Source organism: Canis lupus, chromosome 29 (genome assembly GCF_011100685.1).
Source record: "Canis lupus familiaris isolate Mischka breed German Shepherd chromosome 29, alternate assembly UU_Cfam_GSD_1.0, whole genome shotgun sequence".
Taxonomy (NCBI): domain Eukaryota; kingdom Metazoa; phylum Chordata; class Mammalia; order Carnivora; family Canidae; genus Canis; species Canis lupus.
The window spans coordinates 34,561,562-34,581,354 of NC_049250.1; the positions used below are offsets into that span (position 1 = coordinate 34,561,562).

At 35.4% G+C, this 19,793-nt stretch overlaps 1 protein-coding gene and 1 long non-coding RNA gene across 11 annotated transcripts in view; one reads left to right on the forward strand and one right to left on the reverse strand.

Moving 5' to 3' along the window:
• The window catches only part of LOC111093250, an 80,036-nt gene that overhangs the window by 42,803 nt on the left and 17,440 nt on the right, over window positions 1-19,793 (forward strand). The gene's annotated exons all lie outside the window — the stretch shown is intronic.
• Window positions 1-19,793, reverse strand: part of MMP16 (matrix metallopeptidase 16) — a 304,449-nt gene that overhangs the window by 25,074 nt on the left and 259,582 nt on the right. For both annotated transcript variants that reach the window (XM_038579701.1, XM_038579700.1), the window contains exons 8-9: window positions 14,612-14,762; window positions 4,744-4,859 (exon numbers count right to left, since the gene is read on the reverse strand). In XM_038579701.1, the coding sequence (XP_038435629.1) occupies window positions 4,744-4,859; window positions 14,612-14,762 (267 nt within the window). The remainder of the gene's footprint in view (window positions 1-4,743; window positions 4,860-14,611; window positions 14,763-19,793) is intronic.

A 19,793-nucleotide genomic window follows, 5' to 3' on the forward strand; every position in this document is an offset into this window, starting at 1 on the left:
TGCTTAGTCCTAAAATGTAGTAAGACACCGTCCACCATCATTGTCTTGTTCTAACTCAGTAGATGTTCCTGGATGACAGTGTCTACGTGTTCTCTGTCTTCCACTTTTATATGTTTATTAGTAAGAAGTTAATTAGTGTTTAATATAATAAATGAATAAACTGACTCTTGTGGAAATACGTGTTTGAATCATACTTGTATGTTTTAACAGAGAGTGAGGATGGGGAAGAGGGACTAGAGGGACTAGAGCAAATCAATAGAAGAGTCAAACTATTTTAATAGGCTAACGTAGTCAAGACTATTTTAACAGCACTCAGCAAAACGAAAGGCAACAGTTTGAAAAGTAGAATCTTGTATTTGCCTTAAAATTGCATTTTTCTAAGGAGGAAATATAGAATACCTGCATGATATGGCTTGAGAGCAATTAACATAGAAACAATTTGAAGGAGAGGGACTGCAGCAATTCTTTACTACAACTTTAGTATGGGTTACAAACTCACCGTGCCCTAAAACACGGTCAACTAAGGAGTGCTAAGAAGAAATCATTCCACTATACTCTGCATGAGTCAAATCTCATTTAGACTGTTGTATTTTTAAGGACTAAAAGTAAAGAGGAAAATGAAAAAGCTGTTAAATTAAGATGGTTATCGGTGAAAATCAGGAGGATGATGACTCAGGAAGCCACGTTCTGAGAAAGAATACTTGTCTAGTACAAGATGAAAAATTTAACCAGACACGACAGATAATCAGTTACTTCAATGAATATATACTATAGAGAAAAGTGTTAACTTTTCCTCTTTGGAGAAAATGCATTACAGCACGTTCGGTGGGACTAGAATGTTCTAGTTTCAAGCTTCAAATATATAATTTTACCTTTTCTATGATTATGAATAAGTTACTTTAACTGATACCAGTTTCCTCCTTTATAAATCATAACAAAGGCCATCAAAGGGTATTTATGTTGGACAATTAAATTAGATAATGAATTTATATATCCGATACATGATAGGCATTCAATAAATGGCACCAAGTATTCATATTTCATTGGTAAAAATGGGAGAATTAATATCAGTAAGTATATACGGAGGCATAGTCCACCTTAATATGAAAAATATCCTTCAAAAATCTATAACTGGGTTTCTGAATTTGTGGACTTTTGCTTAAGATTACCACTAGGAGAAGGTTCCAAGGAAGAAATTCCTACACTGATGGAAGGAGAGACTGGAGAAAATATTCAGTGTTTTCTCGTCTCTAGCTTTATGACTATCAAATTTAATGTGCACAGACTTTTGGGAATTACTTTGAGTCAAAATATAAATATAAATATGTTTACTTAATAATTTGAACTTGTTACCTTTCATACACAAACCTAAGGGAAGAATCTGTGTAAAGTATGAATTTAACATAAAAAGCAACAAACATGAAATTTGTAGGTAATAAAAAAGTGGAGAATTTGTTGTTGATAGCCAAAGCCTTCCAGAATCTTTGATATTGCTATTTACAGAACAAGGGTTTCAGACAGATGAGATCTCTCTTCCAGGGAGGGAATTTTTGGAATAATGGGAGGGATAAAATTAATTCAGATGACTAATATTTATTGTATGTTTAGTCTGTGGCTCCTTCAAAGAGGGGATAATGAGCATATAAAATGATCATTGTAATATGAGACTGAGTGCAAGGCATAGGATAACCACAGAAGGATAATCAAGGAGGATATTCTGAAAGATGAAAAGTGAGCTCAGTGAAGGATATCAAAGAAGGAGGCCAGATCAGTAAAAGTCCAGAAAAAAATAGATATATCAAAGTTTCATCTGTAGTTTTTAGTCATTTGTAATCATTGATTTCCTCCCAAATGCTTTATTTGTCAGTATTTTACAAAGTTAGTTTTCGCTATGTGAAAAGAAACCATGAAGTTCTGAATATAATAAACTGTTGTTGCTTTTTTTCCCTTATGAAATTGAGTCTTGAGGTGAGAAGATCGTGGGGGAAACGCTCATGGAATTATGATCTTGGCTGTCTCAGTCCTGGTTTATACAACACACAAAATTGGTGAAAATCGATAGTATTTTGTTAATTGTATTAATATAACATAAAAAAATATAATTACATGTTAGAATTTAAAAAGCTATATGTGTTGCTTCATACTTATCCAGAAACCATTTATGAAAGAGTTAATTCAGTTCAGAATATGCTTCTCAGTACAACTTGACTGATACATACTGTATGAATATTATTAAATATTCAGATGGAAAAGAGTATGAAAAATCATGGGGCAGGGGGCAGCAAGGTTTTTTTTGTTATTTTTATATAATTATGATTTATTCCCAGAGAATCTGAATCAAATCTCAGATATCAGTGGCCTTATAGATGGAAACAGGGAAAATGAAAATTACTGTGGTAAAGAATTATGATTATGTGTATTTTTTTAAATCTTTTGAAATAACTTATTACTTATTTTATTTTTTTTCTAAATTTTTAAAAAATTTTTACTTATTTATGATAGCCACACAGAGAGAGAGAGAGAGGCAGAGACACAGGCAGAGGGAGAAGCAGGCTCCATGCACCGGGAGCCTGACGCGGGACTCGATCCCGGGTGCCCAGGATCGAACCCTGGGCCAAAGGCAGGCGCTAAACCGCTGCGCCACCCAGGGTTCCCCTTATTACTTATTTTAAAAGCTAGTTTTATCTTAAAAGATAAACTCAGTTTAGAAAATTGATGAAATAAAGACAAATTAAATCCATAGAAGAGGACAGAGATGTAAAGATATCTGTCAAAAGGATAGCAATAAGAAAATGGGAGAAGTAACAGTGCAGTCACACCAGAGGCAATAATCAGATCAAAATAGGGTCCCCAACTCAAACTATGCAGATGAGGATTAAAAGGACAAAGAAATGTAAAAGAAAGTGAAATTAATAAATAATTTTTAATTATTTAACAATTAATAAACTAAAGACAAATGAGAAATTGTTACCCAAGTTTGTTGAATTAATAACTAATAAGATCCTGGTTGAATTTTCTTTGCAATATTTTTGTATGGTACAAAATTTTGTATGTGATAACTTTTATTGAAGACAGTCTAGAGCAGCGATAAGACTTACGTAAATATTAGCAAGAGCTGGTTTTATCTGCGCTTCAATAAACACATTTATTCTAACTTCCAAGAAATCTCCTCTCCCTCTAGTTTCTTCCTTGGTAACACCTACAGTTCATAGGGGCGATCGCAATTTCCTGCCTCCATGTGATCATTTTTCACATTTTTTTCATTTCTTCGTCCTTTTATTTCTCATCCTCATAGTTTGAGTTCAGGGCCCTATTTTGGTCTGACTTATTGCCTCCAATGTGACCGCACATTTCCTTCCTTTATTTTCTTATTGATATCCATTTGACAGATACGTTTTCATCTCTATCTGTCCTCTTCTATGGATTCTGCTTTCATCACATACAGGCTCTGTATCTTAACTTGGTCCTTTAATTTTCTGAATCAATGGAATATACACAAAATCTGAAATTCTCAGCAAGTGCTATATGATCAGGGCTCCAAGGGTCTTTTTGACTCTGCCTCTGCCTATGGCATATTACTTGTGGGGCACCATCATACGGAATGTAGTACATCACTTCATATAACAAGTGTCAAAATACAGTTTGTGCACTTTGACTTTTCTGATTGGTGTTTATCGATCCTGAGTCAGTTCCTTCAGATTTACACTCAGTGTAGAGTTTACCTTAAACTCTGGCAATAACATTGATCATTAATTGCAGTGTTCAGTAGTAGTGTGGATTTTTCATTTTCCTCCCATTTCTTCAGTTAACTTTTCTGTTCTTTCCTCTCCTGACATGTTTAATTTTGTTGTTGCAAGTGATGTTTATTTTGCTCTTGTTGCATATATGTTATAGACTTTTCATGCTATTGATATTGGTATATCATTTTCTTTTTTTTTTTTTCTTTTTTTTGGTATATCATTTTCTTACAGTTCCTATTATAAATCATTTGGTGGGGTGCATTTTTTCTACATATTTCAGAATGATTTTTCTTTCCTTTGTTCTGGAATATTATATATAAGTCGTATTTTGAATTATCATTATGGTTTATTCCTACTTACTGATTTCTGAATGAAGAGAGAAATGTTGAGATTTTATGTATGCCAACAGATAGGAGTGTAGGGATTTTCTGTCGCGTGGCTAACTTTCCTCTTAGGATTTGGCTGAAACTCAAATCCTGAGATAGAGAACAAGGAATGTGGGCAGCTCTCTGCTCTGCTATTAAGCAATCATACAGTCGCTTAGCCTGGTTGTATGGAGTTGGCATCTTCCCTGCTTGCTGACACTCTAAGTAAAGGTGTGCATGAAAAATTAAAATCTTCAACATGCACAACTGCCAGGTGTCTGTGTTCAGCCCACACTTAACAACATACCTTCCTTTCGACCAGTTCCTGTCCTATATATGTCTGTTACTAAATTTATAGGAATTTTAATAGAAAAATAGGTGACGTTACTTTGAAGGTAGCCACACCCTCCATTTTAAAAATTGCCTTTATTTTTTTTCTCATAAACTAAAATAAGCTGAGGTTAAAAAACACCTGGAGCATAATATTAAACATAAATCTAGAATGGAAAGTTCATGTAAATATAATATTTTATAGCCCTAGCATGGTACTTTCTAATGATTTAACATAATGAAAAATTAGAATGCATTATTGAAATACTTAGTAAACTCATGATATATATAATGCACATGCTGCATACCATTTTCTTTGTGCACAAAGGCTCCTTGAGGAGATTCAGGGATACCTTTCCAGACTGTGATTGGTTTGGGATAGCCAGGATCCATGGTCTTCATTTCTTCACTGTATCTCCAATACCTAAAAAGAACAATAAACAAAAACAACAAAAACAAAACACATGCGTAGGGAAGGAAATTATGTGTACACAGTAATAGCTAACATTCATTAAATCCTTACTGTATGCTGTTAATGACTTACAGAAAGACAGTGGACACCAACAGCATTTGTTTTATTTCCTTTCTTGCTATGTTAAAAGCGTGTATTGTTACTGTATATTCAGTCTGCCAAAATTAATTTAAAATTCTAGCTAAAAAATTGTGCTTGCTAAATATATATATAATTCAAAAAGATATCACTAACCTATGGATAAATAAGTGGTTTTCATGATTGTTTTATAAATCTTTCTTATTAGGAAGCAGAACACTTTTGTTTTTTTGGAATCATCTTTAGCAGAATCTTCATTCATTCATTTATTCATTTAAGAAATATTTACTGAGTACCTATTCTTATATTTCTGGCATATTGTAGATGTTAGAGATATAACTTTGAACAAAACAGATAGGCTCCAGTTCTCATCAGTGTTACATTCTGGGATATGTACGGGTTCTAGGCAGTAAAACAACCTATTAACAAATACATACTGTGATAGGAGGTGGTAAGTTTAAGAAAATAAGCAGATAAAGTTAGCTAGCTGTATAGGGAAGCAATTTTATTTATTTATTTATTTTTTTGGGGGGGCAGCAATTTTAAATACTAAACATAAAGGTCCTTTCTTGTGTTTTTAAAAGATTTTATTTATTTATTCATGAGAGACACACAGAGAGAGAGAGGCCGAAACACAGGCAGAGAGAGGAGCAGGCTCCATGCAGGAAGCCCGATGTGGGACTCGATCCCCGGCCTCCAAGTTCACACCCTGTACCAAAGGGAGATGCTCAACCGCTGAGCCAGCCAGGTGGCCCCATAGAAGTCCTTTCTTTATCAGACATTCAAGCAGAAATAAGTGAGGTCCAACATACACAGTTTTTGGAGAAATCTATTCCAGGGACAGGAACTAGTTAGTGAAAGTTATAGTGGCAAGCACAAATCTGGAGTACTTAAGCGTCCACAAGGAGGCTAGGGTGACTAGGATTGAGTCAACAAATGGAAATAAAGGTCAGAGTGGGAACCAGAATCTAAGATTAGAAAGACCTTTATTATGATAGCAAAGCCTCTGATTTTCCACTAAGGAATATGTGAGGCCAACACAGATTTTGAGCAGGGAGCTTCAAGATATGGCCGATGTTTGAAAGGAACACACTGGTTGTTGTGAGTTAAATAGACTTAAGGAGGTAAAATAGAAGCAGGGATACCAGTCAGGATGTCACTGCAATAAACCTTGGACTAGAATGTAAACTACAGAGTTGAGGATAATTCAAGGGGTTGGGCTATCTTTTGAAAGGAAATCCCGAAGAGCTTACTCATGCTCATGGATTGAATGCAGGGTCCAAGAGAAGGGAGTTGGGCATAACTCAGGAATTTGGGGCCTGAACATGTGGAAGAATCATGTTGCCATTCAGTAAGATAAGGAAATGGGGGCAGGTAAGTTGGGTTTGTCTGAAGAATATGAGTTTGGTTTTAGATACGTTAAATTCAGATACCTGCAAGACATCAAGGTGAAGAACTGTTGATGAGGCAATTGGCTATAGGAGTGTAGACTTAAGGCAGGCCTTGACTAGAGTGCTCAGGGTAGAGATAAGGAAACTAGATCAAAGGAAAGCTCGCCGAGAGTCAGAACTCTGAGATCCCCATGCCTTCACAGGGTGGCCCATGAGCCACTTTCACAGACCTGCTAGACATCCAAAGAATAAACTGCAACCAGCCCTACTTTGGATCACTCAGTTTTGTTTAAAATGTTCTAGGAGTCAAGCGAGTTTATGTCTTGAATGTTCAAAAGGAATGACAAAACTGGGGTGAAACCATTGACAGTTCACAGTACATTGCATACTTTAAGGCAGGCATATGCTATACGCAGTATCTCATTTAATCACAATAAACCCATGAGATAGCCATCATTGTCCCCTTTTAAGAGAGGAAAATTCTAAGAGGACAATGAGGGTTAGACTTATAACCAGTTCTATCTGATTTTAAAAGTCCTCACTCTTTCCTCTATGCACACCAAATATGTTTTCCAAATTTAAATTTATTTGACAACCTTTAGTCATTTTTTCCCACTAAACATCTCTTATCACCTACTAAAGCTAGTGTTTTACCAACACAAGTTTGGGAAGTGATGTACTTAATGCATTATCTCAGGATTAGGCACTTTGGCTGAAATCAGAAAAAAAAAATAAGGTTTTTCTGGTCCTTTCTGGATAGTTTCTTATTCGAGGACTATGGAAGATTCTTTATCTACAGAGTCGTGGGGTTTTGTACATAAGGTTTTGCTATAATTCCCTAGAAACATCCACTCAAGTAACATCTGGAATACTAGCAACTCTTCCATTCTCAATGTTTACTTGGAATTGAGAAAAAGATCGTTTCAGGCAGTATTCCAGTAAGTGAGCCACAAGGCAGATTTTATCCAAAAAGGGAAACACCTCTTACAGGTATTTGTCACAGAACATGCTGTGATGAATGCAGAATGGTTAATGTGGTTGATGAAATTGCACTCAAAATTTCAAGATACCTTCTCTCAAGTAAATATTTCAGTGGAGTTTACAATAGTCCTATACATCAACTGGTTCCTGCACTTGACCAAAAAGAAAATGTCTTGGGGAGAATTAGCCAAATGACTTATTATTGGATTCTAAGAAACATTTTTTTTTTTTTTACATTTTACCTGGCAAAAATTAGAATGCATTTTTTTAAAAGATTTTTTACTTATTTATTCATAGAGGCAGAGAGACAGAGAGAGAGGCAGAGACATAGGCAGAGGGAGAAGCAGGCTCCATGCTGGGAGCCCGACGTGGGACTCGATCCAGGGTCTCCAGGATCACGCCCGAGGCTGCAGGCGGCACTAAACCGTTGCGCCACGGGGGCTGCCCTAGAATGCATTTTACAGTAGATACTGTATCAAAGTTTACTTGGTAGGGTTTTTACCCTCCATCATAGATCAAATAATGACATATCTTACAATAGATGTCATTTTTAGATATAAACTATAACTTAGAGTAAGTTTTTAAATACTGCTTAGTCAGAAGTTTGGAATAATTAAAAATCCTGGGGATAACGGGATCACACCCTGTAGGTGATTTAAGAAAGTATTAATTACATACTTAGGAACCAGGTTTGTTCTCTGAGAGGTAGTTGTAACAATGTTCTTGTAACAATAACAATAATTTGTGTAGGTTTTTGAAGCTATAAAGTAAATTTATACACAAACATGGTTTTATTTCATTTCATATAAGTACCTCAAAAATCTTTTATATTGAATATACAGTGTTTTTTATGATGTCCTTAGCATAGATCAAGTATTTATGTTTATTCAACTCAGTCAATGCTAGAGCATTAAAAGATAATGATTTAGTTTTGTTTACTCTTTTGAAATGTTGCAGAGTTGATACTAATGCTGCTGGATTCATAGGTTAGCATATGACTGTTACTGTTTCCCTTGGCGGAGCATCCTTACCCTCAGTGCTAACTCCTAAGATACACTGCTTGAGTATCATTTTCTTTCTTTTCTCCTTCTGTTCACTCACAGACCCACTGACCCACCAAGACTTTTCTTGAACCAGGCACCTAAGATTCATAGAGATCACATTTCCAGAAAATATTAATGGAATGTGAATTTACTTACACAACACAATTCTGGTATGAATTTTACCCTTGTAGGAACACAATTCTGGTATGAATTTTACCCTTTCATCACTAGCAGATAATGCAAAACTATAATTTGGGATCATTTCACAATCTTTTTTAAGCACCCAACATGGGCTTGGACCCTTAGGTTATCTGTTGTAAAAAGTGTATAAAGTGGCAGCTTTGATAATTCCCAGTAAACTTGTATGTGATCAGAATCATCTAACTATATTCAGAGCTGCCTTAGAAGAGGTGCTGAGGCTTATTCATAAATACAGGTTTGCATTTTAACTTTCAACATTTTTGAACATATTTCAGCATAAACAAAAAGCTCATCCCACTGATTTTTTTCCTCCCTGAAAAATAAGCTTATGGGTTCATTGAAAAGCATATTAACATATTCAGATGAAACCTGTGTAAATAAACCATTTGGGGGGGGGGTTTACAACTTAGATATTATAGGAAAAAAAATTGGAATTTTGGCAGGAGGGTGGGCAAATGATAAAAGCTATTATAAGTGAAACTTACAGTTGTTTTTCTTCTGATATATCCATTATCTCTACTGTAGAATTATGACTTTAAATTGCTGATTCTTTGAGAAAAGTATTGTGAAACAATGCTTCAAAATAAATTATAATTGGAAATGAGATTTATCATTTTTTTTTACTTTGATCATGGGTCATATCCATAAAAGACAAAAACTGTCCATATAATGGTATACAACATTTTGTTAAAAGCTTTCTCTGCTAAGAAATGCTTTCTCTGCTAAGAAAAAAAAATGGTACAGAAAATTATAGAATGCCATACTTTAATGGCATATTGCTAGATACTGAATTCAAACTGAACAAAAAGTGGCTCCAAGGGTTATTTCATGTGACCCATCCATTTCTTCATCCTACTTTGTCTCATTTCTGTACTACAGACTACTTGCTTAAGTTACACAAAATATAGGACCACTTCTTTTTTTCATATCCAAATAGTTACTCAAAATCCCACTTTTCAGAAACCAGTTTCTGGAACTTGAGATTCCAAGAGAACACTGATAATTCTTAAACACGCATCAGAATTGGAAATATTAATCTACCGTGTTGGATGATTTTAAAAACACATATATTAATTACTTCATAAACACACAAGTTAAGCTAGAAGAAATAAACATGTTTTTCTGTTTGACTATTAGTGGTAATAATGGTAAAAAACCAAAGTGGATCTAAGTTTTGTCTTTCTTTGAAAATATCTTAAAATTCTTAAAAGTTAAGCTTAGAATGAAGTATGGCAACAGAGCCCTGTATATATTTGTGAGAAGATGCTGAGAGATGATTTAGAAACATAGCATTTTAGAGTTAAATGCTATGAGGATGCAAAATGTATCCAAGCATCAAATTATAGTGTATTAAGAAAAGGGCAAGTGGGAATCTGAAGAACTGAGTTCCAGGCTATATGTAAAATAGTGGGAAATAGTGGAAAATTTTATCTGACTTTACAGATTTACTTAAAGAGCCATCATTTCAACTATTCTTCTTTAGCTATCTCTATACTTAGGTAGTCCCCTGCTTTTAATGCAATTTATGTCAATTGTTCTCCGATGTGTACCTCAGAGCGAACTTTCCACTGAGAAGCAAACTCAAAATATCCAAGTACCTACTTGACCAACCTCCAGTTGGTGTGTAAAACAGACATCTCAATCTAAATATGAACATTTCAACCTTTTAATCCCCCTTCCCCAATATTCCTTCCCCTTGTCTGCCCTATTTCTGGAAATGGCACCATCTATGCAATTTTTCAGGTTTGAAAAACCTAGAAGTTATCTTTAATTTGCTTTTGTCCTCACCTCTAAAATCTAAGCCATAATAAGGACTTGTTCTGATTACATTCAAAATATATCCTGTAAGTACCCTTTTTGTTCTATCTCCACTACAACCTCCGTATTTCCCTGTACTACTCCAGCAGTCTTCCCAGTTCCGCTCTTTGCTTCCACTCCTGAGCCCATTCTTCACACGGAAGCCATAGGGATGTTTTGTGAATACACATCAGATCACTTTACTTTCCTTTGAAAATCTCCAATGCCTTTCCATTGTACATGAAATAAAATCCAACATCTTTGCTGTGGTCTATAGGGCCCCATATAATCTGGTCCCTATTTGACTTCCTTTACCACTTAACTGGCTAGGCTCTAGCCACAAAGTTTTAACTGATTTAAAGATTCCAATATTATTGCTTGTGTCCTACTGTGTCATCTGCCTATCACATATTGTTCCAAACGGCTTCATGTGGCTGAAACTTCACCCATTCAAGTCTCCACTCTAGTGTCCCCTTCATAAGTGAGGTCTTGTCTGACTTCCACACTGATTTTCCAACTGCTCCTTACCACCCATGAGTCTCTATCACATTACCACCTTGCTTTATTTCTTTGTAGCATTTCTCAATGTTAAAGTTTCAGGCTCATTTACTTGTTTGCTGCTTACTATTGTCTCCTTTAATAGAAGTTAAGTGCCATGGGAGCAGAAGCCTCATGGTCCTTTCTGGCACATGTTGCATCACATGTGCTCAAAATATTTTTTTGCATAAATGAACTGAAGGCTATGCCAGGACTACTATAGACATCTTAAAGGAAGTAGGAATTAGAGGTATTGAGACTGGAAAAGGTTATCTCATATTCACACTATCATGATGGACAGTTGGGTTAGAGTAGGATGATTTTCTGTGGAATATAATTGAGTGTGTCTACACGCTGGGTAGGATGTGAACAAGATGCAGGGCTGACATAGGGTAGCACTTGGACCAAATCTAACTTAAAGCTGTGCTTTGGGGGATCCCTGGGTGGCTTAGCGGTTTAGCACCTGCCTTTGGCTCAGGGCATGATCCTGGAGTCCTGGGATCGAGTCCCGTGTCAGGCTCCCAGCATGGAGCCTACCTCTCCCTCTGCCTGGGTCTATGCCCCCCCACCCCCCATGTAACATGAATAAATAAACAAAATCTTTTTTTTTTAAGCTGTGCTTTGTCTAGCATATTAAGTAAATGATCCTGGCTCTGAGCACTTTTCTAGTGTATTTGTACTTTCCAGCTCACTACCACTGCCTTTCATACTATTGCTGTACCAGTAGCACATATATTATCTGCTTGACCCTTTAAAGCAATTGAGTTTTTCACACCTGGAATAGATGATCTCTAAAATCCCTTTCTGCTCTTAGCCTCAGAGAAATAGAAACCTATTAATCAACACCCACCCTGCCGTCCTGCCTCACCACCCTTCTTAAGCAGAAAGATTGCAGTGGGGGGAGAGGGAGAAGTAAGGACAAAATAATTTGCAATGTTTTCTCTCAAAACTAGACATAGAAAATAAAAACATCAAAAAAATTGATAAGTATGAAAAATACACAATGTAAGGAAGAAAGACTCACTGAATTCGTCTATAAATGTGACAACCAAATGGTCATTTATACGTTTCGGACAGGTAGTTTATTTAATGTCTTGTCCATCTACGTTTAATCTAGAATGAGTGTATTGACAAATTATGATTTTGGAATTATAGAATTATGTGAATATGAGGTAATCTGCTTAAAAAACATCCATGACTCATAAAAGCTTACATAAGATCACACACATGGAAATTAACTGGACTGCTGCTTTTACATATTTTTAAACCTATAAAACCAGTTATTAAGGCAGAGCTTAAAATAAAGTATTCTTCTATGTATTTTGTTGTATTTGCAGGTAGCTTCTCAAGTAGGAAACAAATGTATTAAAACTCCTCTTCCCATTTACTAGTATTTCCCTTTATTCTAGTATGAATTTGGTATCTAACCTTCATTGCTTTCACTGATTGGAGGAAGTGCACATTTAGTTTCTAAACTTAAAATTTTCAGGAAGTGATAAATTTTTCGATTGGAAACATTTTAAAAGTAATATCCGCATGTGTGAAAAAAATAGGCTACCTGATAATAGAATGGCAGTTTTTATCACCATCTGTGAAATCCTGTGAAAACTGTTGCATGAAAGCTAAGTGTCATGTTCTGTCCTGCAGAAGTGTTTTGTCAGACTTTTGTTTCTATACCTTTCTCAAACAAAACAAAACAAAAAAACAACCTTAACAAACAGAAAATCCCCCAAGCCCCCAAAGAACTCCTTAAACCTGGTCCTGAAACTGTACATTCAAGCAATTAAAATGGCTGGGAACTTAAACTTACCTTCAAGGCTATTATTTTATTTTATTACTTTTTAAATATTTATTTATTCATTAATTTATTGATATTTAATACATTAAATATTAATTTATTCAAAGAGAGAGAGGCAGAGACACGGCAGAGGGAGAAGCAGGCTTCATGCAGGGAGCCCAACACGGGACTCGATCCCGGGTCTCCAGGATCATGCCCTGGGCTGAAGGCAGGCACTCAACCGCTGTGCCACCCAGGTGCCCCAAGGTTATTTTAAAGAGTATGTCCTAAGTCTGCAGATTTATTTTCATTAGTGGTCACCATGCTGTGGCCCTCAATTTCTTTATTCTTGTTTCCTACTCCATTACACTTATGGTTGCTGAGAATCATATACTTTTTCTGGCTGTAAGTAGCATCTTCTCCTTTAATAGAATTTTGGTTTGATAGACCTTTTTTGTTTGTAATTTGGTAAACATTTAGCACCTCAGTTTCATGATAGTGCATTAAAACATTTTGCCATAGAAGTATATACAAATCAAATATATAGAAAGCTAGCAACAGAATAAATTGAAAAGTTCTTATTCATGGAGACAAATTATACAAATCTTTTGTTCATGATAAAGCTCAATGTTTGAAATCACTTGCAATTAAATACTGCGAATTGTAAAATAAGGTTTATCTCCTTACATATCTTTCTCCTAAAGTTGGAGACATTTTATAAGGTTATACTGTGCCAAGATTATGAGGCAAAGGCAATACTAGCTAGATGGGCATTAAAGCCTGTTGCTCTGTTTATGTGTAGGTGTGTATATTTTTAATTTACTATAAAATGCAGTAAAATGCATACTTAAGTTCTTCTACATACTAATAAAAGTTATATTGAGTGTCACATTTGACCTAGCTAGTAATTGTGTAATTAAAAATTTTTCATCTCTATTACTTTTTCTACCTAACATTTATTTAGATTAATAAAAAATATAGACTTCAAGTTACATTTTATGTGTAATTTATATCAAAGGTGCATGAGGAAGCCATGTATGCCTAGTAGATGCTACAATTTTAAGACTAACAATTCGCTTAATTTTTACTAATGTCATAAAATAAAAAAAAAAGGAAAGGATAAGAAATGAAAGAAAGGGACAGTTTGGGTGGCTCAGCGGTTTAGCACCACTTTAGGCTCAGGGCCTGATCCTGGAGACCCAGGATCGAGTCCCATGTCGGGCTCCCTGCATGGAGCCTGCTTCTCCCTTTGCCTGTGTCTCTGCCTCTCTCTGTCTCTCTCTCTGTGTATCTCATGAATAAATAGATGAAATCTTAAAAAAAAAAAACAAAAAACAGTTAAAAAAAAGAAATGAAAGAAAGTTGCAGGGAAGGGATACTACACTTCAAGCTAAGTGATCGTTTGCCTAGTTCATGAACACCTGTTCGTTGACACCTAAATAATCAGCTTCTTAAGAAACAGAACTCATACTAAACCGAAATTGTGTGAAAATGTTTACAATGAACAGTGTGCAGAGTATAAAAATTTAACTTTCAAATGAAAGAAAAAAAAAGCCTGTGTGAAATGTGCTTTTAAAAATAAAGTTAAGTTAAAATGAAAAGAAAATTCATTGCAAGATTACAGGCACCCTGGTCACACAGATTTATAGGCATGTTAAGCTTATGGCTAAGAGGAAGAACATAAACATTCATAAGAAGGTCGTATTATTTGGGAATATTATTGGAAGATTTATCTTGAATACTATTTAGAAAGACTTTAAAAATATTTTTGATTTCATTAATCCTTGTCTTTATATCCACACAGATTCGTAATCAATAGTACATGTCTATTATAGAATAGAAATATCAACTTTTCTGAACATTAGTTAACTATTTTCTTCACATGGAAGGTGTACTGACCTGTCTCCCTTGAAGAAATAGGTTTTCCCAACGTCTTCCCACCAAATGGCTGAATCAATACCATGCGGGGGGATTCCACTTCCAAGAGTAATCAAATCATGAGGATAACCGGGTTGAAGAGTCGTATCCTTAAACACCCAGTATTTGTTACCTGTATGAAAGAAGTGCAGTTGCAGAATACAATAATTTAATATCAGAAATTAGAACATATTTATGAATACAATGCATTTAAAGTTATTTTACATGAAATTCATAAAATAAGTAGTAGTCACATTTGGAACACGGATGTTATTTTTGAAAGATTATCTACAAAAATGGATAAAATGGGTAACTATTTAATGATATAATCAGAATTTGTGAGTTAATGTAAAAATAAAAAAGATCTACAACTTGCCACAATACACCAATTATGAATCAAGAATCAGGACTTTTCCTCTAGGAATCAGACACGCTATTTTTATTTTAAGGCTAAATCATGATTGTGTTCTGTGCATTCTGTGTACTCTCAGATTGCTTTATTGATTACAACCTCTACTCTATTGAAACACATCCTCTAGGCTGATCCTTTCCTATTATTATAAACATTCACAAGTTCCTTTAGTGTTACAAAGTTATCCTCCTTTGACCCTATGCCCTCTTTTAGTGGTTATACTATCCCTCTCTTTAATAAGAATGGTAACCTAAGGGGAGGAGATTTTAACCCTAATCCTGTTGGGAATTGTGGGAGCATGCCAATATTAAAAAAGAAGACAAACTTTAGTTTTATTGCTGTTTTGAAATTATCTACAGACAACACACTTCCTCATGTCCTATGCCTCTGGCAGACTGGGCCCACCACTCCCCTCTCTGGTATGCCTCTCAAATAATCTATAAACATTTCTCACTCCACTGAAATTGATGTAACACCTACTTTCCACCGAAAACTTTTGTTCTGATGTCAGCAATGCCTTTCAAGGAAATAATTCTCCATCCTTATCTATTGACACAGTTGCCTACTTAAAGGTCTTCTCTATAAGCTGCTAGAAAACCATTTTTGGGGGTGGAGGAGTCTTTTTTTCTCTGGGCTCCATTCTGGGCTTTATTTCCCCCCTCAGTTTGTAAATGTTGACACTTCCTAGAGCTTTGGTCTCGACCTCCTCTCTTCTTATTCTAAATCAGGAGATAGGAAGTAAGGGTAAAGCATTCATGTTACACCTTAAGTAAAAAAACAAAAACAAAAACAAAACAAAACAAAACAAAAAAAACACACCATATTTTGGCCTAAAACAACACAACACAAAGCAAAAAAAAAAAAAAAAATCATGCCTTCAGTCTAGATTTAGTTAGGTGTCTCTAGTTTGTTACAGGAGTAATTTTATTTACTTCAAGAGCTTCTACAACCATTTGATACCATTAAAAAAAAATTTATTAAATATCTTCAGTGTCCCAACTATCATGTTAGGTACCAAGGATACTAAATACAACAAGACAGACCTGATCACTACACTGATCATCCTGCATTCTAGTGGATTAGACAGACAAAACCAAATATACAAAAATATAATTGTAGTAACTGAAAAACTACTGAATGCAACAAAGGAAAGACATCAGGGGTTGAGAAAAAAGAAATCCTAAGGGGTCTCCTTTAAAGTAAGGAGATGAGGAAAGTCTCTCTGAAGAAATAACATTTAAACCAAAATTTAAAGAAAGAGAAGAAGATGATAGCTATGCAAAGAGTGTCAGGAACAGTATGCCAAGCAAATGAGTTCTGTAAGATGACAAATGAAAAGATCAGTGGAGTGTAATGAACAAGGCAGTGGTACTGAAAATGTATATGGGGGTTTCAGTCTTATTTGGAGGGTACTGAGAAACCATCAGAGAGATTAAATTAGTGGAAGGATGTGATCTGTTCTATATTTTCAAAACATGATTTTTTGTGTGTGTTTTGTGGAAAGTGGACTATAAAGAAAAGAATGGAAATGAGAAGACCTGTCAATGGTCTTTTGCAGGAATTAATTAATTGAATCATTCATCAACAACTTACTTAGTAGACTTATTAGGCACTATTTTAGGCACTGGAGATGTAGCAGTGAACAAGAAAGATAACATCTCTGTCTCTTAAATTCTGGTGAATACCTTAAATTCTGGTGAAGGCATATGGGAAAACTGACCTTAAACAAAGATAATTTCAGAGAAAAAAGTACTATATAGATACTATATATATATATATATATATATATATATATATATATATATAGTAAAGATACTATACTATACTGTAAAGACTCTCTCTATATCTATCTATCTATCTAGATAGATAGATAGATAGATAGATAGATAGATATAAAACCTGAAAATGATGGGATTTGGTAGGGTGGTTGCTTGTATTGGACACAGGAAAGTTCCCTTTATTCAGGTGACATGTGAGTTGTACTTACATGATTCAAAGAAGCCAGAACAGTGAAAATGGTTTGAAGGGGTGGAAACACCAAGGACAAATGTCCTAATGAGAAGAGTGATAGAATACAATGTTGTAGGAATGCAGTAAGAATGGAGGTAAGGATCATGTGGTCTTTGTCAAAATTTAAACTTTATTCTAAATGAAACAGAAAGTCACTGAATACTTATATTAAAAAGGTCTTTGCTAATAACCTGTAATAAGGTGACAGCAGTGACACCAACAGTGATGGAAAGAAGAAAATGAAGTCATGACACATTTTGGAGATGGAATTGATAGACATTGCTTTTGGGTTAGCTGTGGGGAATTAAAAAATGACACATCAAAGATAATTCCCAAGTTCTGACTTTTGTAAGTGAGAGAATAAGAGTGATCTAAAATGAGCCAAAGAAGACTCCATTGTGTATGGGCTGTAGAGGGTTTGAATCTAGAGTATGAGATGTCAGTGAGATATGGAAATGACATCACGTGAGCAAGTGGGTATGTGAGTTTGAAGGTAACAATCTGTAAGTCACAAGCATAAATATGGTATTTACTAATTTGAAGAAATTACCCAGGGAAGAATATATAGAGAAGATAAAGAGGAACCAGAACTGGGCTTCTAGAAATATATGGTCTTCAAAGAGATCACATAAGGGAAGAGGGATGAGTTAGGCAAATGCAAAGGATGTAGACGAAAGAGGGAAGGAGACTGAAATAAAAGAAAAACTTAGAAGCCAAAAAATCAGAGTGGTCACACAGGGCCAAATAGCTCTTGAGAGCCAAATGGTATAGGTAGCTTCCTACTGGGATTTTCTATAAAGTTGACCCACAGGTCCAAATCTGAATTCATCAAAGGGCCTTTCTTCTTGTTTTCTCTATCTCTGTAGATGGCATGCTAATTACTCAAGGTGTCATATCTGAAACCTCCCTGTTTATTATTTTTCATAAGGATGGGTCATTACATTCAGCTGCTTTGATTTCTAAACTTTTCCTTGAACCTCTTCCCTGCGGTCCATTCTTATTGCCGCCGATACAGGTCAACTTTTCAATTATCCTGTCTAAAGGTAATTGTCTTGTTCACAAGCTCTGAAGTTGGTCCCACCATTTTCCATGTCTTCTCCATATATTACCATCCAAGCCTCGAGCCAGTCAAAATTCTGCAGAGTTCTGGATTATAGTTTAGGCAGAAGAGAAGAGATGAACAGAGCCATTCATTCTTCTTTCTTGGGAATGTGACCCAGGGAATATTGAGAGACATTCCCACTAAGCAAGGGGAAAGGATGATTCATTATATAGTATGAGGCTGGAGAAGTCATGATGGCCATAGGCAAGCAGACATTATGAGGATGTATAAATTGAATAACCAGAGAGAGCAACTGAAAGGGAAAAGAGAATGGAGTGGATGCAAAGAGCAAAGCTACAGAAGAGAGACCAGAAGGCCTAATTCGAGAGATGGCAAGTGTAGTCAGTTCTTGAATGACTTCCTGTCACACGCCCACCCCTAAACTCAATTAATCTGGTTGGGTTTATTTTTCTTTTAACTGAGTAAGACTGTCCAGTATAAATTTTTGGCCATCCAAACATCACACAAGGTATTAGATGTGATGGAGCCCAAGTCTGCTACTCAAAATCCTGGCTTTTAGCCAGCGCGCAGTGCTGTCTTCCATTCATGTGCTTTAAGAGCAATAATTTTGTTTTCTAGCTTGTATTATTTCAATAACCTCCTTTCTATCTTCCTGCCTTCAGACCACTTTTATATGTCTCCCACAAGGTCATTAAAGTGATTTCTCCAAAATGTGTACCTGATTTTATCTCCCTTTTGGTTGAATTTTTCAGTGGTTTACCACTGCACCTGGCATAAAACCCAAACTCATCTATATGTCATCTCAAGGTTCTTTTAAATAGGAGTCTCTTATTTTATCTATATCCCATTTATTTCCATTTCTGGAAAATGGGTAGGGCTCTTTCAAAACTTAGCTTAACATCATTTCTCTGGAAAGCAGTTCCCATCTGAATAAGGTGGGCCTCTTACATTGCCAGAGTATGCAGTCTTCTCCTTTATCATATTACTTATACACTTTTAGTACACAGAACTTAGTACTTTAATGGATCACAAGCCCGCTACCTATTCTAAGCTGTGAGCAACTTGAGGAAAAAAACACTGTGTCTGACACCATTTTCCTGCAGTACCTTATAGATAATGCCTGGAAAGCAGTAGGTGCCTAATAAATGGTTATTAATTCAAAGATCTATGTTTAATATTACATGAATAACCAAATATAGTCAAAACAAAAATGAAAAGGCTACACAAATAATATTGTGGGCCTTAGTCTTGAACCTTATTAATAGAGCAGGAAAAAATGAGATTTCTGACCACTAACTAGCCTGAGAAAATAAAAAGGCAAGTCCCAAGATTGTGTTGGAGGGCCATTTAAGTAATTATATTTAACTGTGTGTTGGGAGATGCTATCATAAAAATATACCCCTATCCTGAGCCATTGTTTAATTTGAATATTTTATAAAGAAAAAGAAAAAAAAAAAAGAAAAAAACACCCCAAGGGCCCAGATCACTTCCTTGCCAGAGTTAGTGAGATGGAAAATCCAGACAGCTGTTTCCCAGCTTGCTCTATATTTTAGTCATATCTCTGTGGCATTTAAAATAGAAAGTCTTAAAACAATACAATAAAAAAGAAAGTCCTGTTTTATGCTGCATTCTCTCCTTTCATCTCAGTTTTAATTAGGAAAGGATAATATGGTTCCAGT